We start from the raw sequence: 19637 nt of genomic DNA, 5'->3' as shown, positions 1-19637 counted from the left end.
TACATAATAGTCCTCTGCAATCTAATCTTAGAGAATTCATTTGTTTGCCAACTATTACATCGATCTATATATATGCATTAAGAAAAAACTGCACTTTGCTGCAAATTTTTTAACATTTCTTCCGTCTTGTTTTGATTTTTATTTATTTTAAGCGCTGTAGGAAACTTCCAATCATTGCCATGGTGGCATGGTCTAGGAGACTAGGACTCTAGGGTTTGGTTCTGTAGCGTGTTAATTAATTAATTAGCAGGATGTCAACTCATGGATAATTCTGATAGGAAGCTAGTCATTAGTAATTTCTTTTTTCTTGGACCCAGAGCTAGGCAAATACAAAACAGTATACAAGAGGTAACTAATTATGCAATGATAACCTCCCCTACGCGAATTCCACTTCTGCAGAAGAACATTTTTAATGAAAAATTTACAGAAAAGAAAAGTAAAAAACCATGCAGATCGAGAAAGGTTACGTAGTGTACTAGGCTATACAAAGCTAGATATTATCCCAATTCTTCCTTTTGGGAAGCTGAACTAGGTGAAGCTCCATCTTTCTCGTGGAGAAGCATTCTACAAAGTCGTTCCATCCTAAATGCAGGTGTACATTGGCGCATTGGAGATGGCAGCATGGTACGAATTTGGACAGATAAATGGATACCTGGATGTCCTCAATATCAAATTCATAAGCCCCCAAACTCGCAGCTAGAGATGGTATCCGAGTTGATAGATGAAGACACCAAAACTTGGAAGTCTGAAGTTGTACTTTCGCTTTTTCCGGGAAATATTGCTGACAAAATTATGTGCATTCCTCTAACTGCAAGAACAAGTGCAGATAGAATTTTCTGGAAGCCAGAAAAGAAGGGTTTTTACTCTGTCAAGACCGCTTATTGGATTGCACGAGAGCAAGTTCTAAGCCCAACTTTGGCCTCCACATCACATGGAGATCCTTTCAGACCTTTATGGCAGCGAATATGGAAATCAAAAGTTCCAGGTAAAGTCCAGATCAATGCCTGGCGTGCTTGTAACAATTTGTTGCCCACAAAGGGGTCTCTTCTTCGGAAAGGGTTCACTGGTGACACTAGCTGCCTTCTCTGCCCTGCCAAGTTTGAGGATAGAACGCACATCTTTTGTAAGTGTCCTACAGCTCACAATATTCTCTCTGCACCACCTTTTAATTTCCAGCAGCATATTGCACCAAATATGGACTTCAAGAGTTGGATGCTCGACATGGCAACAACGCTGCAGCAAGATGTGTTTGACAAGCTGCTCATGAGTCTTTGGGGAATATGGAAAAATCGGAACAGCATGTTCTGGCAAGGTATTTCTCAATCACATAATGAGATAATGTTTACTGCATTTTCATGGCTTGAAGACTTTAGAAAAGCAAGACAATCCAACCAACCGGCCAAAATAACAAACCAGAAAAACAAGTGGCAACCGGATATTGAAGGTAGTTAAGCTCAATGTGGATGGTAGTTTTGTTCCAGATCAAACCAAAGGTGGACTTGGTGGAATCTTGCGAGATACGCAAGGAAATTTTAAAGCTGCATTTACATTACCAGTTCAACATGTACGTGGAGAGTGCAAAACAAGTAGAGTTGATGGCAATCAACGAAGGACTAAAACTGTTGTGCACCTTTCCAAGGCAACCGGTTGTTATTGAAACAGACTGTTTGGAGGCCACTCTGGACCTCAAAAATCCCAGATTTGATCTACTGGCATATGCAGCAATAATGGCTGATATTCATGCTATGCTGAAGGCCAAACCGGAATTGAAAGTGTGTTTTGCTCCTAGAACTTGTAATGGCGTGGCTCACCGATTGGCTAGTCTAGCTTTTGATGAGAATGATAGACATGTATGGAGGGATACTCCTCCTGAATGTATCCTAGATATACTAGCCCGAGATTATAACTCAGGCTAATCCCCATTAATAAAGATCATTCTTTTACTCAAAAAAAAAGGTTACGTAGTGTACGTTTATATACAGCATTAATGTATAAACAGTGAAATTCAATTAGCCTAGTCAGTCAATAATGAATTAACCTCAATCCCTCAGGCGGGGATTTAATTAGCTACAGTAATCTCCTTGGACGCCGGAGAAGCGGCGGCGGACTCAGCCGGAGGGGAATGCGGCAACCTCGCCGAGAAGTTTCTGGGGGAAAGCTGTCGTCATCCATGTTGGGGTCCTCGTGATCAAAGTTGAGCGCGTAACTCAACTCGTCGTACACGTACTTGAAGTCCCCGGAGTGCCTCCTCCCGCTGTGGCGCCCCATGCGGCCAATGACTTTCCGACATTTGTCCTTCAGCTCGGAGAACTCGTGGTGGTGGTGAGAGCGTGCTGATTTTGGGGTGGAGAGGGAGGCGTCGGAGGGACGTAGGAGGCCTAAATCATCTCCGCTGCGGCCGCTGGCGCTGCAGCCTTGAGGGGTCTCAGGGGCAGTGGCGGAGCCCTGGTGGTGGTGGTGGGATTTAGAGTTGGTGAGGCAAGGGATACTGCAAAGGGAAGAACGTAGCTTTTTCTTGAGGCCGCTTGGGGAAGTCGGGTCCGGAGGTCCATTTTCCGGTCTCTCTCCGATGAAGTTCTGTGATGGATTCAAATGCAATGTATGATCTTTTCAAGTTAAGGGATGGTGGTGGGTGGTGCTTTTGTTGTTTTTGGTGGTGGTGGTTGTTTTGGGCTGCCCTAATTGGGAAGGTTTGGAGGAAACGACGGATGAGAACACGGAGGGTTGGGGGGTTTGTTCTAGACTTCTAGGTGAGAAGCACTCGACTTCTTCTTATGCAAAAGAGCGTTTATGTCAAATTTGAAAAGCATTTTACATATTTTGGAAGTAATTTCAGGTAGATTGTTAGAAGCATTTAAAAGTGATTTTGAGAGCACTTAATAATCAAAATTTCTACCATATACACAGAATCAGACAGTGTGTAAGACATAAGTAGATAAAAGATAAAAGAATACTCACACACGATATATGTCATACATGCGTCTATAATAGAATTTCTCGTACATGTATGGTATTACTTCCCGTAATAAGGCTAAGGCTCAACGCTCGGTTTGTCATCGGAGTCAAGAGAATCAGAAGGAGAAAAAAATTTCATTAGAAAAAAACAAAAGAAAAAAAAAATCAAGGCTGGGTTCGTTAGCTTACGTGGCGGTTTTGCATGGAGAATGCAAAGAAAGAACAGGGACCCACACATAAGCTGGCCGTTAACCTTGGTTTTCGATACAAAATGAGGGAGGGAGAGAGACGAAGAACCAAAAATAGGGAGGGAGGGAATGGAAAAGATAGCAAATAGTGAGCAGCAAAAAGAGGGAGGCAATGTCATCACCACCCTCTCTCTCTCTAATCGCTCTCTCTCTCTCTTCTCTCTCTCGTCTCCCTCGATCGATCCTTCACCGATTTGGAATCGGACCGGATCATCGTCCGTCATCGTCCCGGAAGGAACCTAGCTCGCTCCGACCGAGACTAAGCTAGAGCTAGAGCTAGAGCTTCTCCCCCCTAGCTTAAGCTTTTTTCCGACGATGGCGGAGGCGCCGCCGACGACTTCGCATCACCGGAGATCGTTGTCCGACTTTGCCGCCGTGTCGCTGAGCGGACTGTTCGGAGGCGGAGGAGGAGGAGATGATCAGAGAGGCGGTGGCGGTGGCGGAGGAGGAGGTGGAGGTGGAGGTGGAGGTGGAGGAGTAGTAGGCGGAGGGTCGACGTTTGAGTATTTCGGTTGGGTGTATCATTTGGGAGTCAATTCCATCGGCCACGAGTACTGTCACCTCCGGTTTCTCTTCATCCGAGGCAAGTATGTCGAGATGTACAAGCGTGATCCTCACGAAAACCCAGGCATTGTAAGAATATCACTCATCCCCTTCCTTTCTTTCTCCGATATGATTGTATGATTTTTATGTTGTTTTAGTGGTAATGTAGTATTGTTTGGAGATTGTCTTGATTTTTGTGTTGTTTAGAGGTAATGTAGTATTGTTTGGTGCTGTCTGAATGGGCAGAAACCTATTAGGAGGGGCGTTGTTGGACCTACACTGATGCTAGAGGAGGTTGGGCGTCGGAAGGTGTACTATGGGGTAATGACATTGCTTCCATTTCAGGCATTTTCGTTCTCAAACAGTGTCGTTGACAATTTGATATATGCACTGTTGTTTAATTTTTGTTGTTGTTGTTGTGTAGGATGTTTATGTTCTGCGGTTTTACAATCGATTGGACGAATCAAAGAAGGGGGAAGTAAGTTTTAGTGCAGATTTATTGATTTGGCAGCTATATCACTATGGGATTATTTCAACTTTTCTTATTACAAATGAATGCGTGTGCGTGTGTGTATGTGTTTGATTGTAGTTCTCTTACAGTTTGATTTATAATGCATCTGATTTTGATTTTTAAAAAGATTATTATGTCCTTTGATTTTTGAATATTTCATTGTTGGTTTCTGAAGATTGCTTGTGCTACGGCTGAAGAAGCCCAGAAATGGCTGGAGGCATTTGACCAATCCAAGCAACAGGTACATGATTGCTCTCACTAAATATCATGCCTAACTTAGTTATAAATAATAATAATAATAAAAAAGAATATGAACTTGTAGAGACTAGAGATTTTACGTCGTACCCTCTGAATTTAATCTATAGTTTCGAAGGAAACAGTGACTTGCATGATTCATCAAGGTCTGTGTTGTGTTTAATATACTGGAACTCTACTTTGACAGGCCGAGTATGAGCTAATAAGAGGAGGTAGTGCCAGAAACAAACTGAGCATGGAATCCGAGTACGCTCATAATTCCTACATTGGTGATACATTTGCATAAGTTTTTCATGGTAGCTGTTTTTGTTAGGCCATTAACCAATGCCATTATTTGTACATTTTTTGGTGGTGGTTGAATTATATTACTGTGGGTTGAGGGGAAATTCAAGTTCATCTATTTCTTTCATTAAACTCAGTTGATTCTCTGCATTGCTTGTCTTTTTTTCTTCTTCTCAAAATTAAGTTCTGCTTTCATGCTAAGGTTGACTGAAAATGTTTTATAATGTGGAAGGATCAACCTTGATGAACATCGACCTAGAGTGAGGCGCTATGCAAGTGGATTGAAAAGGCTTATAAAAATTGGGCAAGGTGAGGTGGTATGTCAAGGGCTACTTTTATATAGTTAAAATGGGAGTTGACTCAGGGTAGCAAAGTGCAGTAATGATTGTTCACTTCACACTGCATACACGTATAATTTTGGGACCTTGTATATGCGGTTTGCATATGTTGAATCTTACCTTTATCTTTTGTATGTGCACATTAATTTCTAATGTTTTCTCATACCCGATTTTATCTATATGTTCTTACACAACTCCTTTTGTATAGAATTAACTGTAGAAAGAGGAGCATCTGAATTCTATTTACTTATACAATTCGGAATTGAAACATGTATCCAATGCTATATTGTAATACATATATTATCTTTCTCTTACAGGACCTGAAGTCCTTTTGAGCCAATCCTCAAACCGTGCAAATGGTGGTCCAGATGGATATTATGAGAGGGATGGTGGAGATGCAATTGAGACATATCAGTGGAAGTGTGTACGAACAATTAATGGTATTCTTCTTTTTGCCCCTTGTAGTTTTATCACTTTCTTTTGGTGAACTCTTAAGAATGCTCTTGGTCATCCTTAACCACCCATGCAATCTTCTGATGTTTCTTCATCATATTCCTTTTGATTTCAGGTGTTAGGATATTTGAAGATGTTGCTAACTCTGAGGTATCTCGTTGTATCTTTTACATGCGTTTATGTGTGTTAAGTGCCTATGCGTTTGTTTTATACATGTGAGATGATGCATCAGATGCAGAAATGTCTTGTCTGTCACTTTCTTGTAACTCATCCTTTTAATTATTTTGTAGAAGTTTAGATCTCCTATAAAAAAGAAAAGAAAAAAACAAAAAACTTTTTGTTTATATAATAGTTGAACTAGTCATGTTACTGACCCATGAATAGCTTCACCTCGCTTATTTATTAATATTTTATTCTTGGTAGACTGGTAAAGGTGTTATTGTCAAGGCTGTTGGTGTTATCGAGGCAAGTGCAGATACTTCTTTCGAAGTGCTTTTAAACCTTGAGAAACATCAGAGATATGAGTACGTTGTATTACATTTTGTGTATTCTCATTACTCTATAGCTTTTGTTTCTCTAATAGTTTTCTTTGCAGGTGGGATATGCTGACGGGAGACTTAGAGCTGCTTGATTCTTATGATGGACACTACGATGTTGTCTATGGGACATTTGATCCCAGGTATCTTACTCGGTAATGATGTTAGACAAGACAACCTCTTGTGTCTAACTCTTGCACCAATATCTTACCCCCTTACTCCATTCCGCTTATTGTTATGTTATCATTTCTCATCTCATGTTTCTGCCATTCTGTCTCATCCATTCAATGCTCATCTTGCATTTGTTTTGCCTGCTTTTAGAAACCGTCTTGTTTAAGCATGATAATTCTTAGCATATTAAAGTAGAAGTTGGTTATGATGGCAATTTTCAGATTAGATTTTATAATAGGCAAAGGGAAGGATTAAATTTGCCAATATTCATATATTACACCATATAGTTTTATTACTTAAATTTATGAATAGAAAGCATTTATAAGTGAAGAACTGATACTCTTGAAATATTTACAAGTAGAGGTTGAACATTCATATATACTGAAAATAGAATTTGATTGTTTATTTAGAAAAGAAAATCCCCTTCATCTCATATCATCTGAATCTGCTTTGCATCAAGGGAAATCTGCTTCTGCATATTCATATATACTGGAAATTGCAATACTTTATTCATGAGAAATGGATTTTTGACACGATAACATCAGTTCCTCATTCTATTTCTTTTGTCTTCATGAGGTTCTTAACGGTTTCAATATGCTTTACAGGTGGCATTCCAAGAGAGATTTTATATTTTCTAGGCAATGGTTTCGTGGACAGGATGGAGCATATAGTAAGTGAATATAATTTTCAGCGTTATCAATTAGCTCGGCCTGCTTCTCATCATAAGTAATCTTCAGTTTATCTGTTTTGCATTGATGCTCAGTTCACTTCCTCCTATTCGTCCTAGAGAAAAACATTTTAGTTTTAACACTCCAAATATATAATTTAAAACAAGAAAAAGAAAAGGACATCTTGGTTACCTTTTCTTCAAAAGGATGAGCTATCATGAGTAAGGAAAATACACTCGACGGAGAAAACAAAATTAAAAAAGGATGGACGCATCATACAGGTCTTTAGAAAGTAAAATTTACCTTCCAAATCGACAAACTTTGAATTCAAACTGGCTCGTTGAAGCAGATTCTTGTGCTGGTCAGAGAGCTACAGGGATAGGAGTTATTTTTAAAAAATCTGTAACGTGAGCAGTCAACAAAAGTCTCAATGACATTTCTAACTTTTACTACTGGAGTTGCTTCAAACTGGCTCGTTGAAGCAGATTCTTGTGCTGGTCAGAGAGCTACAGGGATAGGAGTTATTTTTAAAAATCTGTAACGTGAGCAGTCAACAAAAGTCTCAATGACATTTCTAACTTTTACTACTGGAGTTGCTTGAAGAGATATGCCATAATGGTTTGCCTTAGTATTTGACAGATATTCTGTGGTATTCTTTATGCAGCAATCCTGCATTTCCCAGCTGTTCATAAGAAGAAGCCTCCAAGATCTGGATATCGTCGCACAAAAATAAATCGTAAGATATTTCACTTTTATCCTTAAAAATTTATGACAATAGTTCAGCACAAAGAAGTTTTGTTTATTATAATTTTTTGTGTTTGAAAGGCTGTATCTAACATGTAAGTTTAGTATCAGTTAATTTTGAGTTGTTTTCTGAATATAAGTACAATCAATAAGATAAATTTGGTATTTAATATCTACTGAATATTTAATAAAGACAAAATATATGGTAAAGTTTAAGTCTTACTCTAAACTCACTTAAGCATGTCTGATTTTTTTCCCCCTTTCCCTTTCCATATTTTTTTTTCATTTGGCTCAACTGCCTTGATAGCATATGTGTACTTCTGTACTGCTTGAGTGCTTGATGAAATAGTTGTTTCCAAATATTATCATGTTTTTTTTTGTTTGATGGTTACATTGAAATTCATTTTGCGTCTTCTGACTATTGTTTAGAATCTCAGCTCCTTCATCAAATTGGTGTTCTTTTTGTGTTTTATTCTTATTGCAGCATCTACTTGGGAGATTAGAAATTTGAATTCATCCATGGGTTCAGATAGTCCAAGAAGTCTCGTCACGCAAATGTTGGAGATACATTCTGCAGGCTGGAGCAGATGGAAGAAAAGCCACTGCTCAAAGTTCGAGAGGAGTGTACCTTATGCATTGTTGTGCCAAGTAGGAGGTCAGGAAGTTAATTATATGTTTTTTTAATTATGTCTTGACTTTATCATTTGGATGTTCTATTATGTGAGGTTATCTGGTCCAACAATGAGGTAGATGTAAGTTGTGCCCTTTCAATTCTGTAGAGTGTAATTGTTAGAGGGTGAAACAATTAGTTTGGCTCAAATCCCAAGAGCTTAAAGCTTTGGGAACTATGGTAAGCGCACAACACTTAACATGTTCCCAAGTTTAAATCCTGCAATTACAACCTTCCAATTCATGTTGAATTCCATGAGTTGAGCTTTCTGGGGGCGGAGAGAGGCCTACACATGACATGAGGCTATATAATAGATTATAAAATGATAGCTGGCTCACGTCCTTGTACTTTAGGATTTTTAGCGACACTAAACAAACAAAGATCAAGTTCTAAGGACTCCATTAAAGATTTAAAGCTTCACCTACGCAAACATACTGCGAACTGCCACCATTTAATGGGCTTCCAAATCCAAATAACTGGAATAGATAAAGTACTTTATATTATGGTCATTGCAAAGGTAATAGTGTTCCCCTTTTGTATTTTTTTTTTTTTTCTTTTTTGTTCAGGTATGAAGGAATATATTGGAGCAAATCCTGCACTAAAATGTCAATCTTCTGCCACATTTGTCCAATCAAAGCTATCATCAGTTTCCATTTCAAATGCTGAATACAATGAGTCAGATGTAAAGGATGAGTTTTATGATGCAATTTCTACAGACTCTTCATCTTCGGATGAAGAAGAAAGTGAGAATGGCGCTCTTGACAAAAAGGTTTTCCCTTCTCTTTTAATTGGAGCTGAGCAGTGTTGGTGTTACAATTTAATGCAGCTCGCATTTGTATAGTACATTTTGTTTTATTTAGATGTTAATACCCTCCTCATTTATTTCTCAGGAAGCAAAATTGAAACTGAAGAAAACTTCAGGTCCGCTAATTGTGGCATACTTATGTAGTCAAAGACTGGTTTGAATTGTGGTTTCCCATTTCCATATATTATCAGTGCTAAAATTACAAATTCTGTATACAGCTGCAGATGCTAATAAGGAACTGGATTCTGAAGTGGCTCCTGTCATGATTGATCCGAGCCAGTTCTCTGTTTCATTGTGCAAAGGGAAGGATGATGCTGACACAAACTGCTGGTCAACTCCAAGCGGCAAGGGATTTATGATCAGAGGAAAGAACTACCTAAAGGACAATTCCAAGGTTAGTTTATCATAGTTCTTTGTGGGATTTGGTGCCTCTGAATTTATGACTTTCAGTCCTCTTCTTATGATCGTTGCTGATTTCCTATTTTCAGGTCACGGGAGGAGATCCCCTTCTTAATCTCATAGGAGTTGATTGGTTCAAAGTTGATAAAACCATGGATAGTATTGCACTTCATCCCAGGTGTCTTGTTCAGGTACAGGCTATCTTTTGGTGTTCAAATTTCTATATTGACTACAAAATTGTTAAGTTACAATTTTCCCCTTCCTTGCTTTCACGAGCTTCAATATGCCCATTAACATCACTGCCTGATGGTTTGGATGCCTTTTTTGTTGTCATGTCGATAGTGCAACTGCAGAAAGCACTACCAAGTCTTCCCTTGATGTGATTTTTAAGATTGTATATTTGAAAGCTTAATTATGGAACATTTAAGCTTCTGATTGTTCTTTGGTTGGTTGTTCCTGTGCCTAAGCGTATTCTTCTTGATTTCAGTCAGAAGCCGGAAAGAAGCTTCCATTCATACTAGTCATCAATCTCCAGGTACATGTGTGAATTCTTTCCGATCAAATCATATTTTTCTTAGGTATGAAGGAAATTACTTGGCCCAATCTTGTCATACTTTATATATGTAAGAAATGCAATACTGAGGTTTGACGAGGAAAAAAGAAAACTAAAAACAAAAACAAAAAACAAGAAATGATAAATTTACCTTTTATTCATGTGGGATTTGGAGCAGCTATACAACTATTATAAAGTCATTAAAGATGACTGTCATTTCCTGTTATTTCATGGTTGTCCACATTTACAATTTTGATTATACAACCGTATTTGTCATTTGAAGGATTGGGATCAATTCCAATCTTTTTGATGAGTAAAAATGTGCTTAAATCTTGTTATTATGAAGGGAGAAGGAGAATAGTATCTTAAGTTGATGAGTGGAAAAAGAGAGAATTTCTGAAACAGTAGGGTCATTGCTGAGATTTAGTTATTCTATCTCCGGTATTTGCTTCATAATGCTAGGTTTAGAGAATATTGAAAGACGTACAGTAGCTGTATAATATTCAGTTTTTCTCTTTCAGGTTCCTGCAAAGCCAAACTATAGTTTGGTACTTTACTATGCTGCTGACAGACCTCCAAAGCCAGATTCTCTGTTTTCTAAATTTTTGGATGGGAATGACATGTTTCGCAATGCAAGATTCAAGTTGATTCCCAGTATTGTTGAGGCATGTTATGCTTGAAGTTTATACATGTTCAAAATCCTAGAGGCAATTATGTTGTCTACATTGGATGAAAAACAGTAGCTAATTGTGAACTAATTGTACAGGGATATTGGATGGTCAAGCGTGCTGTTGGAACAAAAGCTTGCCTGCTGGGAAAAGCTGTGACTTGCAAATATCTCAGACAAGACAATTTCCTAGAGGTAATTATATTATTTCTATCAGATTGTTCTTTGCTTTCCTTTATACTTTCATATTGGTATTTATATCATTTCTATCATGGTGTTCTTTGATTCCTTCTATATTTGGTGCATTCCTGGTTGCTTATAGTATCCCAAACACTTGTGTTGATAACTTGATATGCTCTGCTTCTTTTAAATATAATGAAATGATTTATTGGATAATTCTCATTGTTCAGATTGATGTCGATATTGGATCATCATCTGTGGCAAGGAGTGTCATCGGACTTGTCTTAGGATATGTCACGAGCATAGTTGTTGATCTTGCAATTTTGATAGAGGTTTGCGTCTTTCTAATTGTTACATTCTTGAATGTATTGCTCCTTATATCAATTTTTGGTATGCATTTCCTTTCTTTGACGATCCTTTGGTAATCTCGTCGTCAATATAAATTTTGTATAGTGGCTTTGTCGTTACAGCCTTGGGTTGTGTGTGGTAGTATCAGCCAATCTTGACTACAATGTTTTACCTGCTGGAGTATTGCCTTTACATATACCTTTAATTGCTAATATATTTGCAGGCAAGGGAGGAGGAAGAGTTGCCCGAGTACATTCTTGGGACTGTTCGACTAAATCGTTTGAAGCTCGAGTCTGCTGTTCATTTGGAGGAATAACGTCCCTTGTTCATTTTTCGACCTCTGTCAGAGCTATTGATGGCTTCAGTGAGGGGTTTTCTTTATCATTTTTCATTTTTTGATAAGGGCTTCGCCGGGTTTTGTTTTCTATGTAGACTAAAACATCTAATCAAGCAGTTTAATTGGCCAAAATCGAGCAGTTCTACAGAGTAATGCAAGATGGAAGGCCAAATTTTTTTTTGTTTTGTTCTTCCATTTGAGTTCTTTATCCACATTCAGTTAGCAGATTCAAGGAGCAAAGATGAGCTCGTACCTGGAAAGTAACAAGGCTGTTACCTAGAATGTTTAAGTTAGACAGAGAACAATTACCTCCTAATTGGTTATTTCAGTGTACTAGCGTGTTTACATGTCACTGAAATACTGTTGGAAAATTTTAAAGGATATAGTATTGTTTATACTTTGGACTTTGGAGTGCAATCAAAGCTCTTATCAGGTCCACTTGGGCCAACTCCAAAAGTTCCGGTACACCCTTCAATTAGCCATGCATTCTCTATTTTAACAAAGAATTAATAAGAAAATCTAAACGGGTGCCTTAATTTCGCGATAGTCACTTTACGAACTCTACCCACTCCCACTTATGCATACTTTATGCATGATCAATGTCTTCTCTTGCAGATTGTTAATCAGCTTCTTCTGCAAAACTAATAATATTTTTGACCAGATGTTCCTCCAATTTAAAATCTTTGGCCCTCAGATAGTCCAAATTTTCCCCAATTAACTTGCACTCAGTGAACAGAAAATATGTGATAATTCAAGTAATTTTTTTTTTTTTTTAAGTTATTGTACTTACTACATGATTTGGTGATTGAGGTATCAAATCAAACATGAGCTCGTACTCTTTTGACTCTTATATAATGGGAATCCAATTCACTAGAATTCTGTTCTTGAAAAGATGTGTTCCTCATCAAGGGGGATAATCCCAATTTACACCATCAGATCCTTGTTGCAGTGTCCTTCTCAAACCATGTTGTGGGGAAGCTTCTTGGGATTGTTTTTCTTATTCACCATCTTTGCCTTGTTCTGTACTCGAGACGAATTTAGAGCATACTTCCTTCAAAGATGAAATATCATGAACATTTACTCCTTTCCGGCAACCTTTTTTTTTTTTTTTTTTTACAGTTCTGAAACGATAATGACGGTAATTTAATGGTTGAACAAGTTTCGATATATTTTGATAAATCATAAATAACTCTGATAATATGTTGATTTAAAAGTTCACGTTGAATCCTGATTTTAAATTCATCGTTAAAGAGTCTCTCTTACATTACATGAAGTTTCATTGTACTTTAGTTACACATATTTGCATTAAGGATGTCACGAGAGTTATTTCGAAGTAATTGAAGTGCAGAAGTACTAAAACGGTTCCTCAGGGACTTGAACTATCACGGGGGCTCCATGAAGCATATGTTGCACGTCCCCCTCGTGAATCATGATTGTAAACCCAACACTTGAACTAGTTTTGGCACTGTTTCCTTTGAATCAACAGATCGAGTGACTTGCAGGGGATGGATAATATGTGTGTGTATATATATATATGGTGGAAGCGAAAATTCTACAGTGCCCCGGAGCCGCCGGTCCTAGCCGATTAATCACTGATCCACTGTTAAGGTCAAGAAAAGGCTACCCTTTATGTTCTTGAGGGACACAAAAGGCCAAAGGCTCATTGAACATCAAGAAAAAAGGCAACCTCTTTTATCAGCAACCCTGTCGTTTTACTCTTTTACCTCCCTGCCTGCACTAGCTCCTGTCATTTCAAAAGCTCAATGAAATCCTCAATCAGATCTATTCTTGTCCACGGATATTGCATGCCCACGTACAGCACCAAAAAGCTAATGCCTTGATAGTTGTTCTTCCTGAGCATAGGAGTTGATCGCCATTATTGCAACTTGCAAGCAAATAGTAGAAGGGAGATCTTCGTCATGGCCGGCCATGAACGTTGAAGTGCCTTTTACACTACTGTAACCCTTTGCCCTATAGTAATACCAAAACCTTTTATTGGCACCATAATCATGAAATTAATATTCCCTAAACCCTACACATTTTGTCATTTTCCCTGTACTCGCATTACTAACAATCATTACTAACATTAGCTTACAGTAATAACGGTCATATACTAGTTTAACGGATCTAAAATATCTACTCTCAGATCTCTTTTCAGCTTCAATTTAGAGTTAAACTCAGTTTATATCTCAAAGTATTGTATTAGGACTGTGTTTATTTAGAATTACAGTGATCAATAGTTAATCCGCATTATCGTGCATTTCAAGATTAGGACATGGACCCAACAAATGATACTAGTTGTGGTAATAACCAAATAATTATCTCTCTTTTTGATTTCTTAATACATCTCAAGGACTAAAGCCAGTTGCTTGAGTTGAAACTCACAACCGAAAGAGAGTCTACAGAATAAACCTTTAACCATTTCTATATCCAAAAAACAAAGGATACTGATGAATGATGATTTCCACAAGTGTCCCGCAGTGCCCAAATACCAATTCCAATTTCCAGCCTACTGCTTATTATTGGATTCTTTCTGCTAAAAGAGAAAAGAGATATGGCCCTTTTGATTTTACACCTTTATTCCCAATGGCCAACACCATCAAAATAAACAAACACCAAAAGGGTCCCATATCATATTCCCGATCACATCAAACTAATCTCTTAATCAGTATACACTGTACAGTCAATTCCCATTTTCTCTCTCTTTATGTTATAAGACTTCTTTCTCTAGTTCCCATGCATGGTTCCCTCACCTTATTATAATCTGACACATTTTTCTTCCTTTGGGGTCTGAAACTTTGTCCCTCTCCAAAAATGGAGATTTCCCACTCCTTCTTCTTCTACAATCTTCTTCTCTTGTTCATGTTCTCTGCAGCTGTTTCAGCAGCTGATCTGTACTCAGAGACCCTTCTGAGCTTAAAGTCTGAGCTCACAGATGACTATGACAGCTTACAAGACTGGTCTGTGCCTCCTGGACAAAACCCATCTGCGAAAATCTATGCCTGTTCTTGGTCTGGTGTCAAATGCAACAGCAACAACTCCTCTGTTACCAGTCTAGACCTGTCAGTGAAGAGGCTTGCCGGTTCAATCTCCGGAGTCAACTTCAGTGTCTTTACTGATCTTCTTGACCTGAACCTGAGTTACAACTCATTTTCCGGCAAGCTCCCACTGGGAATGTTCACCCTGGCCAACTTAACAAGCTTGGACATTAGCCGGAACAACTTCTCCGGCCAGTTCCCAGCTGGAATCTCCGGTCTTACCAATCTGGTTGTGTTTGATGCATTCAGCAACAGCTTTTCTGGGTCACTGCCTGCTGAGGTGTCTCAACTTCAGAATCTCAAGGTCCTGAATCTAGCTGGGAGCTACTTCAAGGGTCCAATCCCACTAGAATATGGTAATTTTCAAAGCCTTGAGTTTATTCATCTTGCAGGGAATATGCTCAGTGGGAACATACCACCTGAATTGGGCAAGCTCAAAACAGTGACTCATATGGAGATTGGCTACAATTCTTACCAGGGAGGCATCCCTTGGCAATTGGGAAACATGAGCCAGCTTCAGTATCTTGATATTGCTTATGCAAATCTCTCTGAGTCTATTCCAAGAGAGCTTGGGAATCTCACCAAGCTTGAGTCACTCTTTCTCTTCAGAAACCAGCTTAGTGGATCAATACCAGTGGAGTTCAGTAAACTTCAATCTCTCACAAGCTTGGATCTTTCGGATAATGAAATCTCCGGGCCGATCCCGGATAGTCTTCTAGAGTTGAAGAACCTGAAACTGTTGAGTCTTTTCTACAATGAGATGAGTGGTGCTGTTCCTGAAGGGATTGCTGAGCTTCCTTCACTGGAGACTCTTCTTATATGGAACAACTACTTCTCTGGGAATCTTCCACAGGATTTGGGGAGGAACTCCAACCTCATGTGGGTTGATGTGTCTACAAACAACTTCAATGGCAGCATTCCAGCAGATATCTGTGTGAAAGGTGTGCTCTTTAAGCTGATGCTGTTTTCGAATAATTTTAGTGGCAGTCTTGCACCATCTCTGTCCAATTGTTCTTCACTTGTTCGTCTTCGGCTTGAAGATAACTCATTCTCAGGTGAGATCCCTTTGAAATTCAGCAACTTTCGTGATCTTTCATATGTAGACTTGTCCGAGAATAAACTCACTGGTGGGATTCCAATAGATATAGACCAAGCTCCCAAGCTTGAGTACTTTAATGTGTCCAATAATCCAGAATTAGGGGGCACAATTCCTGCACAAACATGGTCTTTGCCAGTTCTTCAGAATTTCTCAGCTTCCTCGTGTAGTATCGTAGGCAATCTTCCGGCATTTGGAAGCTGTAAATCCATATCTGTTATTGAATTGAACATGAACAGTTTATCAGGGGGTGTTCCAGACAGTGTTTCTAGCTGCCGAGCTCTTGAGAGATTTGGTTTGGCCAACAATAACTTATCAGGTCATATACCTGAGGAGCTTGCAAGTCTTCCTGCTCTGCGTGTCCTAGACCTATCACATAATAGTTTGGATGGACCAATACCTTCAAAGTTTGGTTCTTCTTCAAGCTTATCACTTCTGAATGTGTCTTTCAATGATATTTCTGGGACAATTCCCTCTGGAAAGGTAGTGAAGACTATGGGAAGTAGCGCATTCGTTGGAAATCCAAAGCTATGTGGAGAGCCTTTGAGATCATGTCCCGGTTCAGTGGCTATCTTCGGAAGCAGAGGCACCGGGAAGCTTATATGGGTCTTGCTACTGTGTGCAGGCATACTTATGTTCCTTGCTCTGTCAGCTCTAGGAGTACTTTATTTTTATAAAGGCAGCAAAGGCCAATGGAAGATGGTCTCATTTGCTGGACTCCCTCAATTCAAAGCAAGCGATGTATTGAAGAGCTTCAGTTCCATAGAATCCATGGATGATGCATCGTCCCCGACGTCAGCATCAGTATGCAAAGCGGTTCTGCCAACAGGAATCACAGTTTCAGTGAAGAAGTTTGAATGCGATCCGAAGCTAGTGAATGTTATGTTGCCATTCATAACCCGAATTGGGAGTGCAAGGCATAAGAATCTAATCCGATTGCTCGGATTTTGCTACAACAAGCATCTGGTTTATCTCTTGTACGATTACTTGCCCAACGGAAGTTTATCAGAAAATATAAGAGTGAAAAGGGAATGGGCAGCTAAGTACAAAATTGTGGTGAGCATTGCAAGGGGATTGTGCTTCCTTCACCATGAATGTCATCCTGCAGTTGGTCATGGGGACTTGAGATCAAGTAATATAATGTTTGACGAAAACATGGAACCGCATCTGACAGAATTCGGATTCAAGCATCTGCTGGAGTTGAACAAAACTTCAGGTACTGCAGAGACCTCCACCATGGATACAGGTATGCATAACAATATATAATCTTTCTACAAGTGCTCATTTTCTCCTTTGTTTTGAACCAGAAGCGGTTGTTAAATGTTTGTTATAAATCTTTGGACAGGTGCTGCAAACAGTTCTGTAGAAGAGGAGCTATACAGAGATGTATACAGCTTCGGGGAGATCATGCTTGAAATTTTATCCAACGGCAGGTTGACGAATTCAGGAGCAAGCTTACATGGCAAGTCGAGGGAAAGTGTTCTCAGAGAAATAATCAATGAGAATGAAGTTGGTTCTAACACTTCAGTGCAACAGGAGATAAAAAGGGTGCTCGAGGTAGCTACGCTCTGCACTAGGAGCCGTCCATCTGATCGACCATCCATGGAGGATACATTAAAGCTTTTACAGGCTCGATAAGCCACAACCCGACTTCTGAAGCAGCAGGTTTATGATTTTTGATCCAGATTACCAATGACAACATATACTTATAGCTGATAAGAGTGGCAGTTTGTGTAGTTTCATAGCTTTGCTTTCCATATAAGAGCATTAGAAATGTTTGTTTGTGCTGTATAATAGTCCCATATATATAATATAAGCTTGCGTACCCTCTAATTCATCTTCCATTAACAACATTACATTATGAAGTCTGCTTGGACTCCAAGCTACCCCAATTAACTAAGCTTTCAAAATCTCAGAACGCAAAGAATCAACAACACCTTGAAAACTGTCGAACTTGGAACTCACCAAATCTACTCCGACACCAAGGTTTCGGGCTCCAGAGGCAGTAACGGGCCCGTGGGCCGCAACGAGCAGTTTCGGGCACAATTTCTTGACACTCTCCCAGCCCAGCCCAAACTCCTTCAAGCTCTTCAGTAACCCCTCCACCTCCGCAGTGCTAGTAAACACGATCGCATCCAAAGCCCCCTCCTTGATTCTCTCCACCACTTGGGCCGCACACTCCGGCCCGGCCCACCTCGTCTCGTACGCATTGACCCGAACCGGAGCCCAACCGCTTTTACCGAGCTCCCGGAGAAAATCCGGCACCACCGGAGGCTCGGTCAGTCCAAACACCACCGGTACCGGACACAGCACCCTCCTGCCTCCGCCGTCGCCGAGCGCGTGAACCAACGAGCTCGGCGTGGCGGTCGGAGGTACCAGAATTCTGACACGGCGACGATCTCGACTGAGCTTGCGGACGAAGCCGTCGTCGATGAGCTCGGCGTCCTTGCCGAGCGCCGCGACGGTGAAGACGGCGCCGTTTGGAGAGAGGAGAGGATGAGCGACGTCGTCTGCGGCGGCGGAGAAGGCGGCGATGGCGGTGCGGGAAGGGAAGGCGACGGCGGAGAAGAGGTTTAGGGAAGGAGGCGATAGGTGGGGTTTGAGGGCGGAGACGGTGGAGGGGGTGTGGCGGACGGTGAGTGTGGGAGAGGAGAGGGGAGTGAAGTTGTTGAGGGTGAGGAGGTGGCGGAGGCGGGCGGCGTAGATTGGCGGAGTGGTGAATGCGACGGTGGGTGTGGTGGTGGTGGTGACGGCGGTGTTTGGTGTGGCCATTTTAGCTACGTCATGGGTGACTTTGGTCACTTGGAAGTTGGAATTGATAGAACGATACAGAGAACATGCGTAAGAGTGACACGTATAAATCTAGAAATGATTTTAATTTTAATTTTTTTTCAATCTCTCGTCTCTTTGGCATCTCCTCTCTTTTGATAAAAAAAAAAGTTGGCGATTGATTCTCTCTTTTGATAAAGAAAATTATTCATCGATTCCTTATCTACTGTTGATTTTTAAGGGAGGACTGAAAGTTCGTAAATAATTTGATATTAATTTTCATTTCAAAATAGATAAAAATTCACAAAAAATAAGCGCCCAAGAGTCTGAATATGAAACCACAGAAAGTGTCGATCTCCATTAACCAGCTAGTTGGAAGTAGGCTTGGTAATTAAGCCCATGATCCATTAATGGAAGATACATGTGGATTAAGAAATTCTTTATTCAAAAATGAAATAATATAACAATGTACAATGTATTGAAGAATAGAGATGCTCTTAAATGATTTTAATCTCGCTATTGTTTTTGTATGGTTCCCAAAGCGAGAATTATGGAATCACTGAGAGTTGTCTGTACGTCCAATCCCGAAAGGTTAACGGGAGATCGAGGTTGCCGGTCATAAAACCCTTCGATGCCTGGATCAGACATGTAAAGTAAAATTGACAGAGTAATGGTAGATAAGGGAATAATGACTTGCCGTGAATAGGAGTAAATGCATGATTATCGACTAAATCTTGAAAGTTGCTCCTCATTTATTTCCGATGTGGGAAGGTGAGCTCCTTCCACATATGGGAAGGCAAGGTCTGCACCTATATTGAGCTGACCCCTGTAGGGCTAGCCCCAAAGCGTCTCCTAATGCGTTCCGCCTTGCTCCCGCCTGATCTTATGGCTGAGCACTTTTGATTAGTATGTGGCTTGTATAAATAGATATAAACTAACTCCTTACCAAATCTAGTTTCATTTAGCATTCTATTTGGTAACCATTTTGATCTCACAAGGTGTGTAATTTACACAAGGATAAGATTCGAAAAACCAAAGTTCGAGTTCATATTTTAGGTGACTTTTACGTAT

General features: G+C 39.9%; 3 protein-coding genes across 4 annotated transcripts; 2 read left to right on the top strand and 1 right to left on the bottom strand.

The window, feature by feature from the left end:
• The first annotated feature begins 3239 nt into the window (after positions 1 to 3239).
• LOC112188709 (protein ENHANCED DISEASE RESISTANCE 2) lies at positions 3240 to 11903 on the top strand. 2 transcript variants are annotated; one of them, XM_024327885.2, is made up of 22 exons: positions 3240 to 3836; positions 3993 to 4067; positions 4171 to 4224; positions 4433 to 4498; positions 4700 to 4758; positions 5027 to 5103; positions 5450 to 5572; positions 5701 to 5735; positions 6009 to 6109; positions 6181 to 6276; positions 6898 to 6962; positions 7625 to 7696; positions 8189 to 8359; positions 8941 to 9143; positions 9265 to 9295; positions 9398 to 9573; positions 9668 to 9769; positions 10066 to 10113; positions 10653 to 10796; positions 10898 to 10993; positions 11209 to 11310; positions 11550 to 11903. In XM_024327885.2, exons 1-22 carry the CDS (start codon positions 3519 to 3521, stop codon positions 11640 to 11642), a joined length of 2307 nt encoding a protein of 768 aa, XP_024183653.2. In that variant the 5' UTR covers positions 3240 to 3518; the 3' UTR covers positions 11643 to 11903. The 2 variants fall into 2 exon arrangements, with proteins under 2 accessions (XP_024183653.2, XP_040369693.1); XM_040513759.1 differs by having other exon boundaries at positions 3241 to 3836; positions 6181 to 6264.
• Positions 11904 to 14335: 2432 nt separating this feature from the next.
• LOC112188840 (leucine-rich repeat receptor-like protein kinase TDR) lies at positions 14336 to 18268 on the top strand. Its single transcript, XM_024328064.2, has 2 exons — positions 14336 to 17043; positions 17143 to 18268. Exons 1-2 carry the CDS (start codon positions 14478 to 14480, stop codon positions 17433 to 17435), a joined length of 2859 nt encoding a protein of 952 aa, XP_024183832.1. The 5' UTR covers positions 14336 to 14477; the 3' UTR covers positions 17436 to 18268.
• On the bottom strand, positions 17694 to 18569 carry LOC112188744. Its single transcript, XM_024327929.1, has one exon. The coding sequence runs from the start codon at positions 18567 to 18569 to the stop codon at positions 17694 to 17696; it is 876 nt and encodes a 291-aa protein (XP_024183697.1).
• Between the last annotated feature and the right edge of the window lie 1068 nt (positions 18570 to 19637).

This window comes from Rosa chinensis, chromosome 2, assembly GCF_002994745.2.
Source record: "Rosa chinensis cultivar Old Blush chromosome 2, RchiOBHm-V2, whole genome shotgun sequence".
Classification (NCBI taxonomy): domain Eukaryota; kingdom Viridiplantae; phylum Streptophyta; class Magnoliopsida; order Rosales; family Rosaceae; genus Rosa; species Rosa chinensis.
Note: the sequence above shows the minus strand (reverse complement) of the source record. Positions and strands in the feature narration are given on the sequence as shown.

Excerpts from the sequence above, each read along its gene's own strand:
- LOC112188709 (XM_024327885.2), top strand. The coding sequence starts at position 3,519 with ATGGCGGAGGCGCCGCCGACGACTTCGCATCACCGGAGATCGTTGTCC. Across the intron at positions 4,759-5,026 it reads AAACTGAGCATGGAATCCGA|GATCAACCTTGATGAACATC; the intron begins GTACGCTCATAA and ends ATAATGTGGAAG. Across the intron at positions 6,110-6,180 it reads GAGAAACATCAGAGATATGA|GTGGGATATGCTGACGGGAG; the intron begins GTACGTTGTATT and ends TTTTCTTTGCAG.
- LOC112188840 (XM_024328064.2), top strand. The coding sequence starts at position 14,478 with ATGGAGATTTCCCACTCCTTCTTCTTCTACAATCTTCTTCTCTTGTTC. Across the intron at positions 17,044-17,142 it reads GACCTCCACCATGGATACAG|GTGCTGCAAACAGTTCTGTA; the intron begins GTATGCATAACA and ends ATCTTTGGACAG.
- LOC112188744 (XM_024327929.1), bottom strand. The coding sequence starts at position 18,569 with ATGGCCACACCAAACACCGCCGTCACCACCACCACCACACCCACCGTC.